Source organism: Agelaius phoeniceus, chromosome 6 (genome assembly GCF_051311805.1).
Source record: "Agelaius phoeniceus isolate bAgePho1 chromosome 6, bAgePho1.hap1, whole genome shotgun sequence".
In the NCBI taxonomy this organism is placed as follows: domain Eukaryota; kingdom Metazoa; phylum Chordata; class Aves; order Passeriformes; family Icteridae; genus Agelaius; species Agelaius phoeniceus.
This window is the reverse complement of record NC_135270.1, coordinates 25,377,991-25,395,663: the sequence shown is the minus strand read 5'-3', so window position 1 is coordinate 25,395,663 and position 17,673 is coordinate 25,377,991. Positions and strand designations below refer to the sequence as shown.

The following is a 17,673-nucleotide window of genomic DNA, read 5'->3' as shown; positions in this document are numbered from 1 at the left end:
TGATGGGAAATGCAGAGGTGCCTGCTCGTCTCCAGACTGGTTAAAATGCGATTTGCAAGGAAGACTCCCAAATGCACCTCCTTGTTTCCCAGTTTTGGACTTTCATCTCACAGGCTGAGTGTGCTTTCCTCCGGGGAACCGGGTGGTCATCATCTGACATTTGCATACTGCCTAGAGCTTCTGAGATGGATGCATCTATCCCCAAGGCCAAAGACAGAGACAACTATCACACAAATGAAGACAGGAGGTCAAGCAAGGGTTTGTCATATTTTAATGACATTGATCTTTGGTGTTTCCCTCGTCAGCACTCACACTCTCCCCGTACTTCCTCCATAAGCCTGCTAGGGATGGAGAGTTACAAACGAAAAGGAAAATCACATTTGAGACTAAAAACAAAGTATCAGAGCCTTGACTTCTCCACTAGAAACTACATGTACAAGGTCAAGATTTCACATGCAACACCTTACATCACAGACCCATACCTCACACCCTGGCCTGGAGCTGAAAAGAGACTTCCTGCCCCCTGTCAAGGATGTGCAGCTCAGTCCTGGCACCATGAAACCACTGGAGTGGCTCATTCATGTTAATATTGGCACAGCTTAGAACATCCTTGTGAGAACTGCATCCTGACTAGAGAGCAGTAACCCTTGTCCCTCTACCCATCCATATGGCATCTCTGCTTCGGTTCCTGCCAAGTCCTAAACTAACTCTAAAAAGGAAAGATTCCACCTGTGAGCATATCCTGAGCCATGCATGTTCTGGTGAAGCCCAGTTCTTCCCAGAAAAGACCACAGCATAGGCAGGACTGGTCTCAGAACACCACACTCTGGGGGAGCAGTGCTGTGCTATGGAGAGGGACTGTGGCCTGGAAGACTCCTCCACTCCAGCAACAGAGCTGGAGCATCACGCCTGGGTTTGCCCAGTACTGCCTGTCTCCAGAAGGATGCTGCAGGCCCCCTTCCCTTTCTTCACTCTACTGATCAGCTCCATGGGTATAAAAGGGCAGGAAAAAGGAAAGGAAAAAGGCTTTACAAAGGATGACACACCAAGTTGCAGGGCTTAGCTCTGGAGACGCCATGGGGCTTCAAAATTTGGCTGATGTGCAGCAAGTGTGGTTTGTATTCCTGTTAACTCCTCAGCAGTGGGAATGTTGGAAGTTAAGTATGCTTTCTTTCCCATGGCTTCCCTTGCAATTCTTATCCCTTCCCCCATCACCCAGGATAGAGAGCCCTCTGAACCACCAGCATCCTGTTAGAGCCACCCATCCCTGCTCTTCCAGCTCCTGGCCAGCTGTGAGGTACAGGTCTCTGCTGAGCAGTACAAGGGTAGCACCAACGCACAACTCAATCTCTACCTGTTCCGCGACTCCCCACTGGTGCTGTCATTACTATAGAAGTTGGTACTGTCAGGAAGATGGTTATTGTTAGTTAGGTCACTGTATTCAATTGGTCCCTCGGTGTCCATGGAGGACTGGGCCTGCTCTGGCAGACCCAGGTCACCAGCGCTTTGTCCTTCACTCCCACTAGGGGCTGTCCGCGGGCTCAGGCCACGCTCCGGCAGCTGCACAGACTCCGACAGGATCCGTCCCTCCAGCTCTGTGCCCAGCTGCTGAGAGGTGGACTGCTGTGCCGACGTGCCCTCAGCTCCAGTGGGCTCTGTGCCAGTCTGAGAGCTGCGGTGGATCCGGTGGCTCACAATGATGTTGTTGCCAAAGCCACCCATGGATGCCATGGTGGTGCTCTGCTCCCTCTGAACCACGGCAGTCATGCCACCTTCTGCCATCAGCCTTTGAATCCTACTCAGGGCATCCTCCCCACTGGCCCCATATTCTGGACCTTCACCTGCAAAAGAAAGCAGAAGCAACTCTGGTGCACAAGGCAAACTACGACACAAAATAAAGCATGCTGAGTAGTTGCATCATGCAGTGTGCGTGTGCTGGGACAGAAGATGAAGGTTCTATTCCACACAGAGCCCAGTATTTTATTTCCATAACTTGCCACTTGATTAAGTGTCAAACAAAGGCACTGAATTCTGTCAAGAAAATCTTGGTCATTTCCACAGGTAACCCTCAGAGACTTGCATGTCCAAGCCTTGGAAAAGCAGCTATTATGTAGCCATAAAGATGGGGGAAAGGGTAGTAGCCAAAGAGGCAGGATGTTTTTTATCACAGCTGTAGAGATTATCTCTACCCACAGTGACAAGAAGAGAAACCTCAGTTTTCACTGCAATAAACCAAACAGTTCACCATGGTGTTAAAGAACCCCATGGCTTTTCCTACTTCACCTGTTTGAGAAGTAGGCAGATGACACACTGGCAATGTCCCCAGTGTAAATCAGGGGAGGACAAAAGAAGCTGTCCAACAGCAAACAGCAGCTACAAAACATGGTCTTCCACATTAGCTATGATCAAGTGTGTAGGCTCCTGCTCCCCTTGACTGATATCTTTCGAGGAATACAAAAAAACATCTCAAGACCTACAGTCTTTGTCTACTCTTATCTCTGAGGCTTCCCTTTATTGTCAGGCTGTAGTGAGCTCTGAGAGAACCATCGTCAGATACCTTGGCTGCTCAAGATTACTTCAGGAAAACAAAATCTCACCAACGAATTGTCCATGTAGAAGATTAAAGCACCATGACAGGGAAGTTCATTCCAGTTCAGTTTCTCAACATCCTCCTTTTGCTACAAACCCTACCCGCAGCATTTGGGGAGAACAATCTGTAATAATAAACTGCTAGAAACATTCCACAGTGGGATCTTGCTGATTCTTATTAAAGAAATAAATCTCACTCCCACCTCTATGAAGCTATCACAGTGCTGATTTGAGGAGAAAGCCGTGAGCTCTCCTGGCACCAAGGAAATGAACACAAATGTCAACAAGGCTAGATGTAGGGAGGAGTTAGAACACAATAAAAAACAAAATGCCACACTGACTAGGAAAACAAAAATACTTGGGGCTGTGGAGTTTAATATCTTTATCCATTATTTGGATGAGGGGATTCTAGTGCACTCTCAGTGAGCTCACAGTTGACAGTAAGTTGGTTGGGAGTGTTGATATGCTGGAGGATAGAAAGGGTCTGAGAAGGAATCTGGACAGGCTAGGTCAAAGGCAAAGACCAATTGCATGAGGTTCAACAAGGTACCCTTGAGTCACAACAGTCCCAGGTTGCACTACAGGCTGGGGAAAGGGGGGCTGGAAAGCTGCTCAGCAGAAAAGGTCCTGGGGGTGCTGGCTGATAGTGGCTGAGCATGATCCAGTGTGTGTCCAGGTGGCCAAAAAGGCCAATGGCCTGTATCAGCAATAGTATGGCCAGCAGGATCAGGGAAGATTGTCTCCCTGTACTCAGCACTAGTGAGGCCATGCCTTGAACCCTGTGCCCAGTTTTGGGCCCCTCACAAGAAGAAAGTTCCTTGAGGTACTGGAGCACATCCAGAGAAGGGCAATGATGCTGGTGAAAGGTCTGGAGCACAAGTCATAAGAAGAGCAGCTGAGGGAACTGAGGTTGTTTAGCCTGGAGAAAAGCAGGCTCAGGGGAGACCTTATCACTCCCTACAACTACCTGAAAGGAGGTGCAGCCAATCTCTTCTCCCAGTTAACCAGCAACAGTATAAGAGGAAACGGCCTCAAGATGCACCAGGGAAGGTTCAGGGTGGACATTAGGAAGAACTTTTTTCACTGAGACAGTGGTGACTCATTTTAACTGCCTAGGGAAGTGGTGCAGTCACAATTCCTGGAACTATTCAATAAATGACAGGACATGGCAATTAGTGCTATAATTTAGTTACATAGTGGTGTTCAGCCAAAGGTTGGACTTGATGATCCTGGAGGTGTTCTCCAACCTAAATGACTGGATGATCATGTATCCAGCATGAGAGCTAAGATACTCAGCAAAGTCCACACCATGCCACTTGAGAGACACCATGCAGTAAGTCAGTGACAGCTTATTCCCTTTTCTCATGGGCTCAGTGGTACTTGCATCGAGCACTGCCAGCATCCCCCACCACAGGACACAGTTAATTTCATCCTCAAGGAAGTCTGCTGACATATTGTCCTCCTGCAGAAATATTATGGACATTAAGGGCAAATTTACATCTCACCAGTAGTGTAAGTAGATTCCTGCTAGGAATGCAGTAAACCTGCTACATGCACTATACCTTGCCCCTCAATTTGAGCATTAGTGGGACCACAGAGACATCTGTAACCACATGAGAATCTGCAGCACAGCCTAAGAGGAGTGAGCAAGAATACGCCCTGGACAGAGCCTGACCCACAACTCTAGCAGAGAAATCCTATTCAGGATGTGGCTGATGTATGAATTAGGATGTGGCTGATGCATGAACTAGGAACTTGGCTGACCAGTACAAAGACTGAGGACAGAGGCAGCTATTATACTGGAAAACTCCAGTGTGAAAAACATGCATGCCAAGGGATATTGAAACATTAATCATGAGCAGAACTAAGTGGAAGTTTTGAGAAGCATGGTTTTGGATTCAGTCATCACTTCCTTCTGAGGGCATAGTCGTACTTCATTACCAACCATCTGGCCAGGCTGGAATGGAAGCTTAAGAAAGCCAAGATTTGAAACCTGGTCTAGAGACATGCCAGACAGGCCTTATCTACACAACTCCTGAAACAGCAGGTACTGTGCTCTTGATAGATCACTTACTATAAACAAGTCCAGTACAGAAGCACTGGAACAGCAAAACAGCAAGGACTCCCAGCCAGCCAATGCTCCTCAACATTACAAACATATGCTTCACCACAGCATCCCTTGCTCTTCTCTGCCCCTAAATTACCATATGCCATGGCTGAATTTCCAATTGAGGCATCTTCTTCCTCAGAAGACAGGCAAGGGCTGATGCCACAGCAGGAATCAGTAAGGCATGAGCCTTCAGATCCCAGAGATACAGCAATGTTGGAAATTCCCAGCCCATCAAGAGCCAGAAGTGAGCCTCACCACTCAAGCAGCCAACAAACACCTCTGCTTTGGGGACTGTCCTCCCGTTTTCCTCTCTCAGGTTTCAACGATGACTTGGGCTGACTAGTTCAGAGCAAAGCTTGCTGTGCCATTTGCCTTGAGCTGAGTTACAGCACAGATTCACACACAGCCCGTTCCTACTGCCTGGTGACTCCCACACACATTCTTTCACCAGGCTGCCAATGCAGACTACATTAGTATTCAGAGCAAGCGAAATAAGCTGACTTCCATTTGGTGAAGGTTCAGGGTGGGCACACAGGGACTTACCCAAAACAACAGCAATGCTGTAAACCACACACATATCAGCTTGCTGCAGTGCTGTGCTCCTACAAATGTTTTCTACTGTGACCAAAGTGACCTTTCCAGAGGTCCAAACTCCCGTCTATTCCAAACACAGAACAAAACATTACTCTTGAGAGCAATTATCCCAAAGACCAGAGGATTTCTGTCAATGTAGCTGTCTCAAACATTTAGCTAAATATTCCCTAGCTAATGCATTTGTTTTTAAAAGTCCTCTATGCTACTCCAGCAAGACAAGAATTTGACACAGAAAACTATGCAGGCAAAACATCTTGCAAACTTTTGATGGAGTTGGGCGTAAGGCAGGGTATTTCCACTTCTAAAGAAAGTGCACTCTGAAGTACTTGTAGGCAGTACAACTTGTTTATCTCTGGGCATGGGTGGCACACGCCTGATGGAATGCAAAGTCCACAGAAGCAAGGATGAGATCAGACTCCCCTGTATCTGTGCAATATACTGACATTGCTCTTGAATTTTCTTCTGTTTTCAACATTCTGCTTTGTAAAACCAGCAGTAGTTAGGAACCATGTTTGCAAACAAAGCTTCAAAATTAGAACAGTAAGCACTGCAGAGATATCTAAGTCTTCAGAGAACATGAAATAATAGCTCTGAGGTGTGAGCTGCCCCACTAATTCAGATGCTTAAAGATAAAAATATCAGCATTTTTACATTAATTCACCCCTTGCATAAGAATAGAAAAGGGAGGGGCACACCACAGTATAACCAGCTATGAATAATTATATCTCCCTTAATGCCACAATAATTACTTTTCTTTCCAACCAAGCCTAGAAACATGTTCACACTTCCTTTCTGAGGTAGTTAATGCAAACAACTCCACAGAACTCAGAAAAAATACAACTGCTTTAACTTGTAAGAATTTTCTTAGTAATATCTCACCTTGGCTATTCATATGAGTGAAACTTACTTTTGTAATGAGAGTTTAAAAGTAGCCCACATAATTTAATCCCAAGAGACCCAAGTACCTGGAGTAGATCACGCTGTAAGGCTTGCATAGTACATACTTCTAGAACCTAAGTATATTTTGGTAGTGGTTTTCAGAGGATTTTAAAGAGAAACCAAAATTTGCAGTTCTATAGGACACATGACGCAGATTTTACAGATGGACGGGCAGATGAAAGGCTAAGGGATCTACCCACGTTTCTACTTGGAGGATGAGAAGCAGATCTGGAAGCTGATCCCTGGTGTCCCAGTTCCCATTTCCACACTAACTACACAAAAGTCACATCACATCTGACAACAGCATTGCAAGAACATGTTCAGCTAACATCAAACAACACATTTCTTCTTGTTAGCATTCATAAGGCTCGGCTGGGGACAAAGTATTCCTGCCCAAGCAGCCCCTCGACACGTGTTCCTAATGTCTCAGATTAAATAAATTACATCACATGCAGACACACTGATTGCTTCTAAGTGCTCCTCAGGCACTCCCAGGATCCTTTGCTTATATCAGGAAAGTTTTGCTTGCATGTGCTGTCTTTTCACTACCAATAGTTTGAACAGACTGAATCTCACAAACCCAAGCCTTCATTTTACAACCCTCTTCCCTCTAAAATGAATCTGCTGCAACCTCTGAAAGCAGTTGCAACTGATGGAAATCTATACTGGCTGGTGATAAACACTTCAACCCAACAAGTTAAAAACTGTATATGGCATGACAGTATATGTTGCTCCCCCAAAGACAGGCAAAGTAGCAATCCAGTGACAGCAAATATTCGGATGGCTACAATTTCAGTAACTCATAACACGTGCCTACATGCACAACAAGCACTGAGTTTTAAGCCCGAAAGACAATGCAGACAGTAGGAAATCAGATGACAATTGCTTTTCAGTTATTTGTTGTTGTTTTTTTTTTCCCTCTTTAAAAACTGGATTACCTGAAAGACAGGTAATCTCTCAACAGCCAGGGGACAGCACGGGCCCACTATCAAACAAGTGTCCTGCAGCTCTGTAGAGGTCCCTCTCCCTCAGCCTGCAGCAACTTTGGCAAATTGCAGACCCTGCAGTTACTGTCCCTTGCACTGTATTCCAAAGATCCAACAGCCTGAAGAAGTGGCAGCCACAGCCTGACCCAGTCTGGACCAGGAATTACAATTTTTAAAGGTTAAAACTTTGGGCCATTAAATCTCATTAGGAATTTTTGTTGGGTTTTAAGTGAGATTCAATCTGCCAGCTGAATACAGATCCCACTCCCATTATGCCTGTCTATTTGCAAGGAAAACATAGTATAACGCCCAACAGATTGTTTCTAATTAAGGGTGCCTCAAAGTTACAACTCTATCACTATTTCCACTATGTCTGTCAGCTTAAAAGAAAATAGGAGACAGTTTGAACACTGTTTTAAGCATTTCTTGGTACCTCTCCTAGTTTTCTCTCAACTCTAACTACCTTTCCTTTATGTGTGGCGTGGAAGCAGAGTTCACAAGTCCGCTATTAACTGCTGCAAAACAGAAAGATTCAGACATTAGAGGGATTCACTTCTAATAAAGTCATCATATACTCATTCCTCCAAAGGAGGCAGAAAGATAATCAGAGCAGCAAAGTCCCCGCAGAGCTTTGCATGAGAAAAGGAAACTATTTATACCCGCACAGAACTTAATTAGATTTCTGATGCAATTCTGCATACTCTCTTTTTTTGTACAGTAAGCACATAACTGCAAGAAATGCCCTGAGCCAGAATTCCCCACAACAGCAGGGCTGACACAACAGAGGACAGAAACCCACTCTCAGGGTGGCATTAGCCTTTCTTTTTTTTTTTTTTCCTTTTTTTTTTAAACCCTACAAGGGTTTTTTTTTGGTTGGTCAGTTGGTCGGGGCTTTTTCACCCCTCATGGCAGGGTAATAACTAGACCACTTTCCTTTACATTACTCAGAATCACACTTTATTTATCCATTCTGCTGATGATAATGCTGCTAAGCCTTTACATAGTGATTTCCATCTTCAAAGCCCCATACAAAACACTAATTAATCTCTACAGCCCCTGGTGTGCTGTACTATGGGAAGATTAATTCCCATTTAGTAGATGATTAATAATTTGCCCTGGGTCATACCCCAAGTTACTGGTAGCACATTTCTCACATTTCTTCTCCTTTTTTTTTTTTTTTCCCTTTTTGCCCCTGACATCTAGATCATGCTATTAGGAACCACAGTTTTCCTTCCAGCAGGCAGAGTTATGGCACATACAGTGGGTAAATTAGCCATCAGAAAAGCACCACAGCACCTGGTCTTGCCTGTTGCCTGCTGGAACACACTGGATGCGCATCACAAGAGTTGATGATGCTAGGAAAATGGCTGGCTTACCATCACAACCAGCCAGTAATGCTCATGTGTAATGTGAAGCACAAAGATGAGCCAGACCACCAATGCCACAAGTAGCTGGCTGACTGCCTAAGGTGTTGGTAAAAGAAGAAGAAAATTTGTCTCTCCTTCATCCTCCTGACCGTTATAGTCTTCACAGTTCCCTGTTTCAAGTTACTTTTGAGCCCTTACACAGTAATTTCCACTGAGGATGCAACTGGCATAGGAACTGACCAACAACAGGTAAAAATATCTTGGCTCATCTCTGATGCATGTGCTTAAACTGCAGTAACTCCTTTGTTCTACAGGCCCCAATACAGCTGACAGGAGTGACAGCTCATTTTGCAGGTACGGCCATTTGCAAGGGGACATGTGGTAAATCAATGTCTGAGATGGAAATTGCACCAGATGTGGAACTTGCTGTTCTTCTTCCAAGCAAGAAAGAGAGATGAAGAGAAGTACCTGTCCTAGGCTTGTTACATTCCTTTTCTTCCAAATGTTACGTGTTTTTCTTCTTTGTAAAGATATCCTGCCAAGGCACTGGTAAAGAACAGCCCTTTCCCTGTCTCATTAACAGTCTAGTTAAAATCTATGATTTAGATCTGGAAATTGAAAAGTTAAAAAAAAAAAGATAAAGAAACTGTCAGATGATTGCAAAACAGCAGGAGAGAGAAGCAGTGTTGGAGAACTCTCCTGGTGTAACTGATTCCAAAAGCCTGCAGCATCAGCCATCATGGCCTTGATGCAAGAAGGTCCCACACTGTACCATGTTTCTCAGTCTGTGTTCCACATTCAGTGGAAGAACTAGTTCCCATGAGTTCAGCATTTGTCCAGACAGTCTGTGTTCCAGTCTTATTCACATGCCATCAATTGTACCAACCTTCCAGAGAGGTTAATCTCAGCTCTGCTGAGATAAGCAGACGGAAACCCCAGCGGGCAGGAATTTCCCACTTAACTTTGTACAGAAGAGCTGAGATCAGAGAAACACAAAGCCATATCACACATGCTGGATACTACACAGCAGAAACTGTGGAAGAGTCACGTACCAAAATGTAACTTTCAGAATGACAGAGAAGAAGCAGGCATATAGGCACACACAGGCATGTTGTGGGCTTCTTCCCAAAGCCAAGGAGGTTCATCATGAACCAACAACTTCAAAACTGTCTCCTTGATTTTCTCTTGTCTTTCCTATGTATATACTGCCCAACCCCTACCTAGCCACGCCTTCAGAGCTGAATGAAAGCATGAAGTTACAGTATTGAGACAAGAAGCTTGGATAAATCAATGTTTCAACAGATTAGTGACTTTGTACAGGAATTGCACAGTAGCTGTTTCCAGCTCCTTACATATTGATAAGTTTTCCTGGACTGCTAACCATTAGAGACATTTTTGTATAGCTGAACTGGGCACTCATCACGTACCTCATCAATCAAACTAAACAGTATCCTCAAAGATGCTTTGTGAGAAGTGATTTGCAATGATTTACAGAAGTGATTTTATTTTGTATCAAAATCTTGAGCTTGTGAAGCCTGCAGACCTTTGGCAAAAGTTGGAGGATCAAGCTGAACTCTTAACACAGAGGCAGAAAGGATAACTCTCTGCAGCTTGCAGCCCCGCTGATGGTTAGGAGATGTGTGAGGAATGAAGGCAGTACAGGTGATTCTACAAAGGGACAATGATCTGGAGAAGAATGAAATTTCCTTCCTCAAAGCATGTGAAAAAGACAACTTTTCTATTCATATGGCCAGAGATTCACTCTCCCGATCATCTATGCCTGGCTACAGGCAAAATTAGGTGGGAGAAATCTTTGTTGAAGAGATAAAAGGAGTATCCAAATGCACTGACAGGATGTGGACCATATGTGGAAACTCATAAATCACGAGGTAAACTCTGTCAGATGAACCACTGATTGACCTCCTACCTTCACCAGTCCCTGCAGAGGCGGATTCCTGCTCCTGTACCTCCCTCTCTGTCTGAGTCTCGGCATTCTGCAGCTGAGGCGCCAAGGTCTGGGTACCCTGTGATGTCACAGAGGTGGGGGGATTTCGGGGTTGTAGGCCTATGGCATTCATCAGGCCCATGTCCCTGTCTGTCCTCCACGTAGCTCTGCTGGTTCTGAAAAGAGAGAAAAACAATTAAGACCAGGATCACTGGAGGCAACATGCCCAAGCAAGATTGAAACACGAACGAGAGGCTCTTCTTGCCTCCACTCCAACCAGGCACCTGCTTGCCAACATGAGGATGGGGATGAAAATAATTGTGACCTGCACTTATTTACAGGCACTGGTATCTTGAGTTTCAAGCTAACAGTCTTAGAGTCCACTCACCCTTCCACAGAAGCAGCAAGTCTTACAGGCACTGAGAGATATCCCTGCAGCATCATTAAGCCTGCAGAACAACTGTCTTGGAGTCACTGTGTTGAGGAGGCACACAACATGCAGTGCAGAAGCACAAACACACACAAAACCTTCTGCACAGCAGGGCAGTTTTAACTCCCATGGATGTGGCCTGTAGTCTTTCCCTCCTCTGGACTTCTCAGTTTGTCAGCATTGCACATGAATGCAGTCCAGCAGGCATTACTGCCCATTCCAGTCAGACAAGGGAAATCCTGTGTTTTCAAAAGCAAACAATAGGAACCACCTCAAGGCTCATTAGCTTCTCAGACTCAAAAAGCTGAAGTATACAATGCTACAGCTGAATCTTCACAATGCAACAACCCTGTTTTCTAAACTGATCCCTAAGTGCTGGGAACAGTCAAAAGATTCAAGGAAAGACTTCCTCGTTTACAACCTTTTTTCATAAGGCTTTGAAACCTGCTACACTTTTTTTTTACTCTCTGTTTGAGCTAGTTCATTCTGCACCAGTATTTCTGCCTTCAAGCTGCCATTATACCAGACTGAGTATGTACTGTAAGAAACTTAAGTAGTGGCAATATCCACTCATACAGCAGAGTAAAGAATCTCTACTGCTTATTTTTCACCCACAATGAGACCAAGGCTGTAGGACAGCCCAGACATTTGCCCTGTAAACAAGCTCACAGCTTCCTTGGTATGCTGAAGCTCACAACTCAGAAACACAACTACCATCCTCTTGCTGAGAACAGCTGGCTTACAGAGAAATACTTGTCACTATGGCAAGAGGCAATGGACTGCAGCATCACCCTTGTGCTCAGAACAACAATATGGGCATCACTGGACAGACTGAAACAGCCAATGGGGACATCAAGGGATTTAGCTTTATTTTTAGAGTTTATTACTGAGAAACAACTGTCCCATGATAAGCAATTAAAAACATGAAAATCAATCACTGGGTAGGCACCATATACTTGCCCTTTTCTCTGCCAATTGCCCTGTTCTTCAGTTACCTTCCAAAGGCCATTTGCTTTACATGGTGTTTTTGATGCATCAAGCCCCACACGTGCCTCTCACAGCTGCTACGGGGGCCCTGAATGACACATGTACTTTACTACCACTGGCACTTTTGGGCACTGAATGTCACTTGCTGGAAAAAGGCCAGGTGACCCAAGCAGGCAATACCAAAGAGGGAGAAAATTGCATACTTAAAGCTGCCAGTGGTAAGGGAACAAAGAAGTGATGTCAGAGCTAACAAAAACAGCAGAAAGGGTCAGATCTCTCTAACCCAACACCCAGGAGACTCACCCAGGCCGCTCAGTACTCCTGCTGCTGGAATGCACAGTGAAGACATTCTCATTCAGCTGGTCCCAGTGGTACTCAACTCCAGAGTTTAAGGCCCTTAAAATGCCAAAGAAGGAAAAAATATTAGTATGACAGGACAGTGTTCAAGCCAGCACACATTACACCCCCACAACATAAATAGTCTTGATTCCTGCCCTACAGAAACTGCAGATCTAGCTCACAGTTCACATTTTCATTAAAAGGGTTCATCACTATAAACCACCTTGCAAACATAGTGTGCTGTATTACCAGATTACTCTGGAATATTCCATTCATTTCAATTCAGTATTAGCACCAAGACACAGCAGAGAGCAGAGAGATTTTCAGGAAATGAAGACATACAACTGTGCCTGTAAAATCAGGTTACCCTAACTCCAAGTAACTAAACAAAGAACTGGAGTGGAAAGGCCAATTCTCCCTGTGGTGTCTGCAAGCACTTCCTGCACTAGGTAATGGTCAGTAAGACACTGCCCTTATTCAACATTTAATTTCTTTGCAAACGATTCTCATTCTACCTATAGATAATCTTTACGCATCCCTCTCACTGACAGCCACTGTGGAGCAAGGACAGATGTAGAGGATATTTTAACAAGTTTCCACAGCAGAGTTGTACTGCATCAACAGCATGTGTGGCTGTTGATGAAAAATCCAAACTTGAATTTTACATCTAATGCTACTAAGTATAATAGAACCACCAATGCTCTGGGATCCTCTCACACAGCATTTCCCCAAAAGATACACCAATCAGGGCTTACTACTCACAGGAACAGACAAGGGTCAACCACTCCTGAAGACAACAAGCAATTGCAGAAACAAAACCACGTAATGCTGCAAGGACACATCCCACCAAGAAGAGGGTGAGAGCAAATCCAGCTTACTCTGTGCCATACAGAAATGTCACAGGACAGGCACTCACTATGCAGTCCCAGGCAGCATAGAGATCTCCCACCTACTGATGTGTTCCACCTTCAGAGGCACTCTGGGCTGCATTAGCATGGAAGGCACTTCCTGCAGTGTTTTGCCACACCATGCTGACAGCTCACATGAGCTGCCTAGGAGTTTTGAAATGGTGCTGTGCACCACCACATGGTTGCTGGACTGCACACACCTGATGGTGCTGGGTGGAGAGTCAGCAGTGCTGTGCAGTGGTCACAGAAAGGCAAGTGGGGGGAAAAAACCTGCAAACCAACAAAATAAGACCTGTGTAGACACAAGGGAACTCTGTCTGAAGAGCTGGACTTCTATCACCCTGCAGGCAGGCTCAGAACTAGGGGTAGTCCCATAATCTGAAGAAAGGATTCACGGCAAATGGTAGCTGGTTATGGCTCAGGCACAAATGAGATGTTTGACATACACATAAAAACTGTTGTCCCTGTAAAGAGATGCCTCAGCAGAACTGGCAAGAACCCCAGCTTAGAGGATGCTGCAGGTCACTGGGGCTAGACTGCCAGGATGACAGTACCCCAGGTTAGGACCCAGGGTGAGAGATGAACAAAATTAGGTCAACAAAATCACACATGGAGGCTATAAGAAGTAACCAGCCACTGCTTGTTTTTTTTTTTTTTTTGTGATAAGCTAGTCCTGTGCTGCATTATAACCCATGAAAGCAGCTGCCAGTGAGATGCTGATTTACAAAGGTTTCTGAGTTTACTGACAGATGGTAACTTGTCACTAAAACTGTGCCAGTCCCTCTGGCTGCTCCATCCCCTGCTTAATATACTGGCTGAGGATTAGCTGTCACACTTTGCTGTCAGTGAAGCAGCACAGTCCCTAGGCAAGAGAGACTTTCTGACCTCCTAGTCAAAATTTCCATTAAAAGTCTAGTGTATTTGGTATCTTCAGCTATTACACAACAGAGCCAAGCTGACCTGTGCTCTTTTCCCTCTTCTTCCACACACCTTCATGTTTCCTAAAGAACAGCATGGTCCCTCACAGCTATGTAGATTATTAGTATTCCTTGCCAATGTGTGCCTTACTTGTCTTTGCCAGCTTGCCAGCTCTCAAGACAAGAAACAGAAGACCACAAAGCTTCCCCCAGGCCAAGATGGGAGCTGACAATACCATATTTCCTCTCTTCCCCCAAACAGCACATTCCTGTAACACACAGAAAGTCCAGCTCCTACGTACACTTCTACCTACACTTTGAGTGGATCAATTTCACTGCTACAAAAGCATCATGGTAGCAAGCTGACATGCAGTACACCCATGAAAAGCTTCTGACCATGCTCCTACCTATTCTGCAGAGTCTCACTACTGTACAATTAGGTTGTTGGACAGCAAAGTCCACTCTAACTTCATGCTGTCAGTTTGCACATGGTTAAATCAATAGGCATTCAATTTAATGCGTAACTTTTCATATTGGTTTTAAACACTGCCATTTATCAGCTGAGCTTCGCTGCCAGGGTCCTGTTAGCTATTTCTTTACTGCCAGAGAAGCAAGGGCTTTGCCTTCCTTCCCTAGAAGGAGGACCTGTAGCAGATGGTGCCACTGCTCTGGCTGCTGACTCTGGGAACACCTACAAACAGGCTCAGGCCAAGGTCACTACACTTGGCCACGATAGGAGTTCAACATTCTCAGCATCACTTTGACCTGGCTTTTTAGTTTGGTGTGTCTCCCTGCTGGGCAAAAGAAGTGGCTCAAAATAAACAGCTGCTGGCACTCCCTGCAGCAGCAAGCAACTTCACTGCTACCTTTCAGGGGTCTCTTCCTTTGGCCAGCTACACAAATTACCCTTTCCCAAATCTACCTCTTGCAAAAGCCATAAGGCCCTCAGCACCATCTCTGTTCTCTTTTGTATGCATCTGGGTATCTCTGAGCTGGAATCCACATAGGTCTCTTTACAGCCCTAAGATCAGTATCATGATTGCTCCTGATTATGTTTTCCAGCCTTTAGATGATTGATTGAGCCTATAGAAGAGATGTTTCAGACTGCATCAAGATACAGTGAGGAGAGCATACACCTGAACTTACAGAGGGCACTGGTTGGGCACTACCTTTTATATGAAGATCATAATGTCTCTTCTTAATGAATCAAAATTTCATCAAAGAAATACTGCTATTGTGAGGGCTAAATGCCAGTTTTAACACATGTTTGCATTAGAAACTTGATCACATAATCAGACCTTAAACCAACTTCAGTACACAACAAGATGTGTGGCGACAACCACAATTACCTTGGTTTAAATCAGATTTTCAATTAAGCTTACGATTTGCTCGGGTTTAGCCACACCTATTTAAAATAGTGCAATCTCCCTTCTCAGAAAGCCTAAAGGTTTTTTAGTTCCCATTGCAAAATACTGCTTGAATTTTGTAAATGAGCAGCCTTTCACAGTATGTTTCCCAGGAGATTTGCAAATCAAGGCCTGACGATTCATTCCAAAGAAGCAGAGCTTACACTGGAGAAATGAATATTTTTCAGGTAATGTAAGCATTTAACTTTTGCTTCATCAAACTCTAGACATAGAAATGCTAGAAGCACTTTACATTTTTCAAGGCATAAGCTCTGTGTAGCATGGAGCCACTTGGATGTGGATGCAGTAAAAAGGACATTTGTTGCCCAGGGCTTTAGGGTGAAAAATTGCAATTCTCCGCACTGTGTCAGTCATGGACAGTGAAGTCCACTTAGTCAAGTTCTTACTTTCTTCCCTTTTATGGCTGTCACTAAGCTCTCTAAGCCCTCCCTGGAAATTTCCATTAGCTTTGTTACATGCAGAGCTGCCCACAGCCTGGATTTCCCAGCAGGGATCTGTTCTAAGATGGACTTTTCCTTCACGCTTGTGTCCAGCTCACATTATTAACGAGCTTGGAAAGGATGAAGGGCACAGACTTGCAGGCTTTGCTGAAAGTCAAATAAGGATTCAGAGTGGAGCCTGTAAAGTATTGAGAGCCAACAACTTAGCAAGCCTCTCCCTCTACACAGAGGTATTACCTACACAGCTCAGTTATGTCTCCGGGAAGAAATTAGGACAAAGTACTAGGAATTAATGACAACATTACTAACAAATTACAAGAGAGCTGAAATGCAATTTAGTGCACTTGCTTAACCAGTACTTGAAGGGTAAATTGACAAAGCACAGGTCAGCACAAACAGACTCAGACATGTGGGTACCCCCCAGCTGGCATATCCGAAACTGGGAATTGAAGAGGAGGAGGGAGTAGGATGAAAATTCCCCAACTCTACCATAACAACACAGTCAGGAGCATGACAGCAAGACAAAACAACCCATAATTTGCAAGTGGTGTATGCATGTCCAGGAAGGCATAAATAGCACTTACTACCTTTTCACTTGTATCATCAGGGGATGATTAAAGTGAAATCTGAAGACAGCAGCAATGAGCAAATGCACTGCTCTCCTCCTTCAAATCCTGCCACATGGAAAGGCCCAACAGCAGCCCACTTGTTTGCTCTCGTACCAAATTAAATTTTGATTACAACATTGCTGCCTGCAATCCCATCCAAAAATATCAGCACAACCTCATTACCAAAATGAAGACTGTGGCAAGCCCAACACAGAAAGGAAGCTGCCTTTCTGATGCCATGCAATGCACCTGATTTTCATGCTGCCAAGTTTGCTTTCTCCACAAAAGGAAATACTCCTTAAAGCTGATTTCTCAAATACACTGTCCATTCAAGATCACTAAATGCAAGCATACAAAACCAGATTAGTTACAAAGATTTGAATTTCCCAAGACATGCTTTCTTCCCTTTGTGTAAACTTGTCATTTCTAAGCCATTCAAACGGTATCAAGGAAACAGAGCAAGCTACAAGAGAGCAAGGTGACACTATGCTAAGGAACAGGAATCTATTGTCCTGGTTTGGGAAGGAAGAAGCAGCACACAGTATCTCATGCAATGCAATGCAATGCAACGCTGGCCATATTCCATATGCATCCTTGTCAGCAGCTCATTATCTCTTCTGCCAGTGTGGTGATGATCAGCACAGCAAGCCCATCCCTAGCTCCCATGATTAGCTAGGCAACGGTATTGTTAGTACAAGGCGAAGTTTGGCACTCCCAGCAGCTGCCTGGATGGGAAAACAATAATTTCTAACGCCCTACTTCATAAATATTTAGCTTTCTGTGCAGGCGATGAACCATGTGCAGAGACAAATCCAAGTGAAAACTGGCTGCTGTGCAAACTGTATGGAACCAAAGCAAAGGGGATTTCTGGAGTAACTCTGCAGGGCAGTAACTCCCTTTGATCAAGAAGAGGTGGCAGCTTCATTGGTGCCAGCCTATGTGTAACTAGCCAGGGGAAGGGCACAAGATCAAGTATAGGAATTCAAGGAATACAAGATCTGCAGTTTATGATTGACAACCACAGATATTAAAATGATGTATGACATCATCCTGTCCATCACATTGAGGTGAATGATGCATCTAAGAG

The 17,673-nt window shown here is 44.6% G+C and overlaps 1 protein-coding gene across 2 annotated transcripts in view; it reads right to left on the bottom strand.

The window, feature by feature from the left end:
- Positions 1-254: 254 nt before the first annotated feature.
- Positions 255-17,673, bottom strand: part of AMBRA1 (autophagy and beclin 1 regulator 1) — a 127,457-nt gene continuing 110,038 nt past the window's right edge. For both annotated transcript variants that reach the window (XM_077180105.1, XM_054634584.2), the window contains exons 16-18: positions 12,251-12,343; positions 10,513-10,706; positions 255-1,841 (exon numbers count right to left, since the gene is read on the bottom strand). In XM_077180105.1, coding sequence (XP_077036220.1) covers positions 1,351-1,841; positions 10,513-10,706; positions 12,251-12,343 — 778 coding nt within the window. In that variant the 3' untranslated portion in view covers positions 255-1,350. The remainder of the gene's footprint in view (positions 1,842-10,512; positions 10,707-12,250; positions 12,344-17,673) is intronic.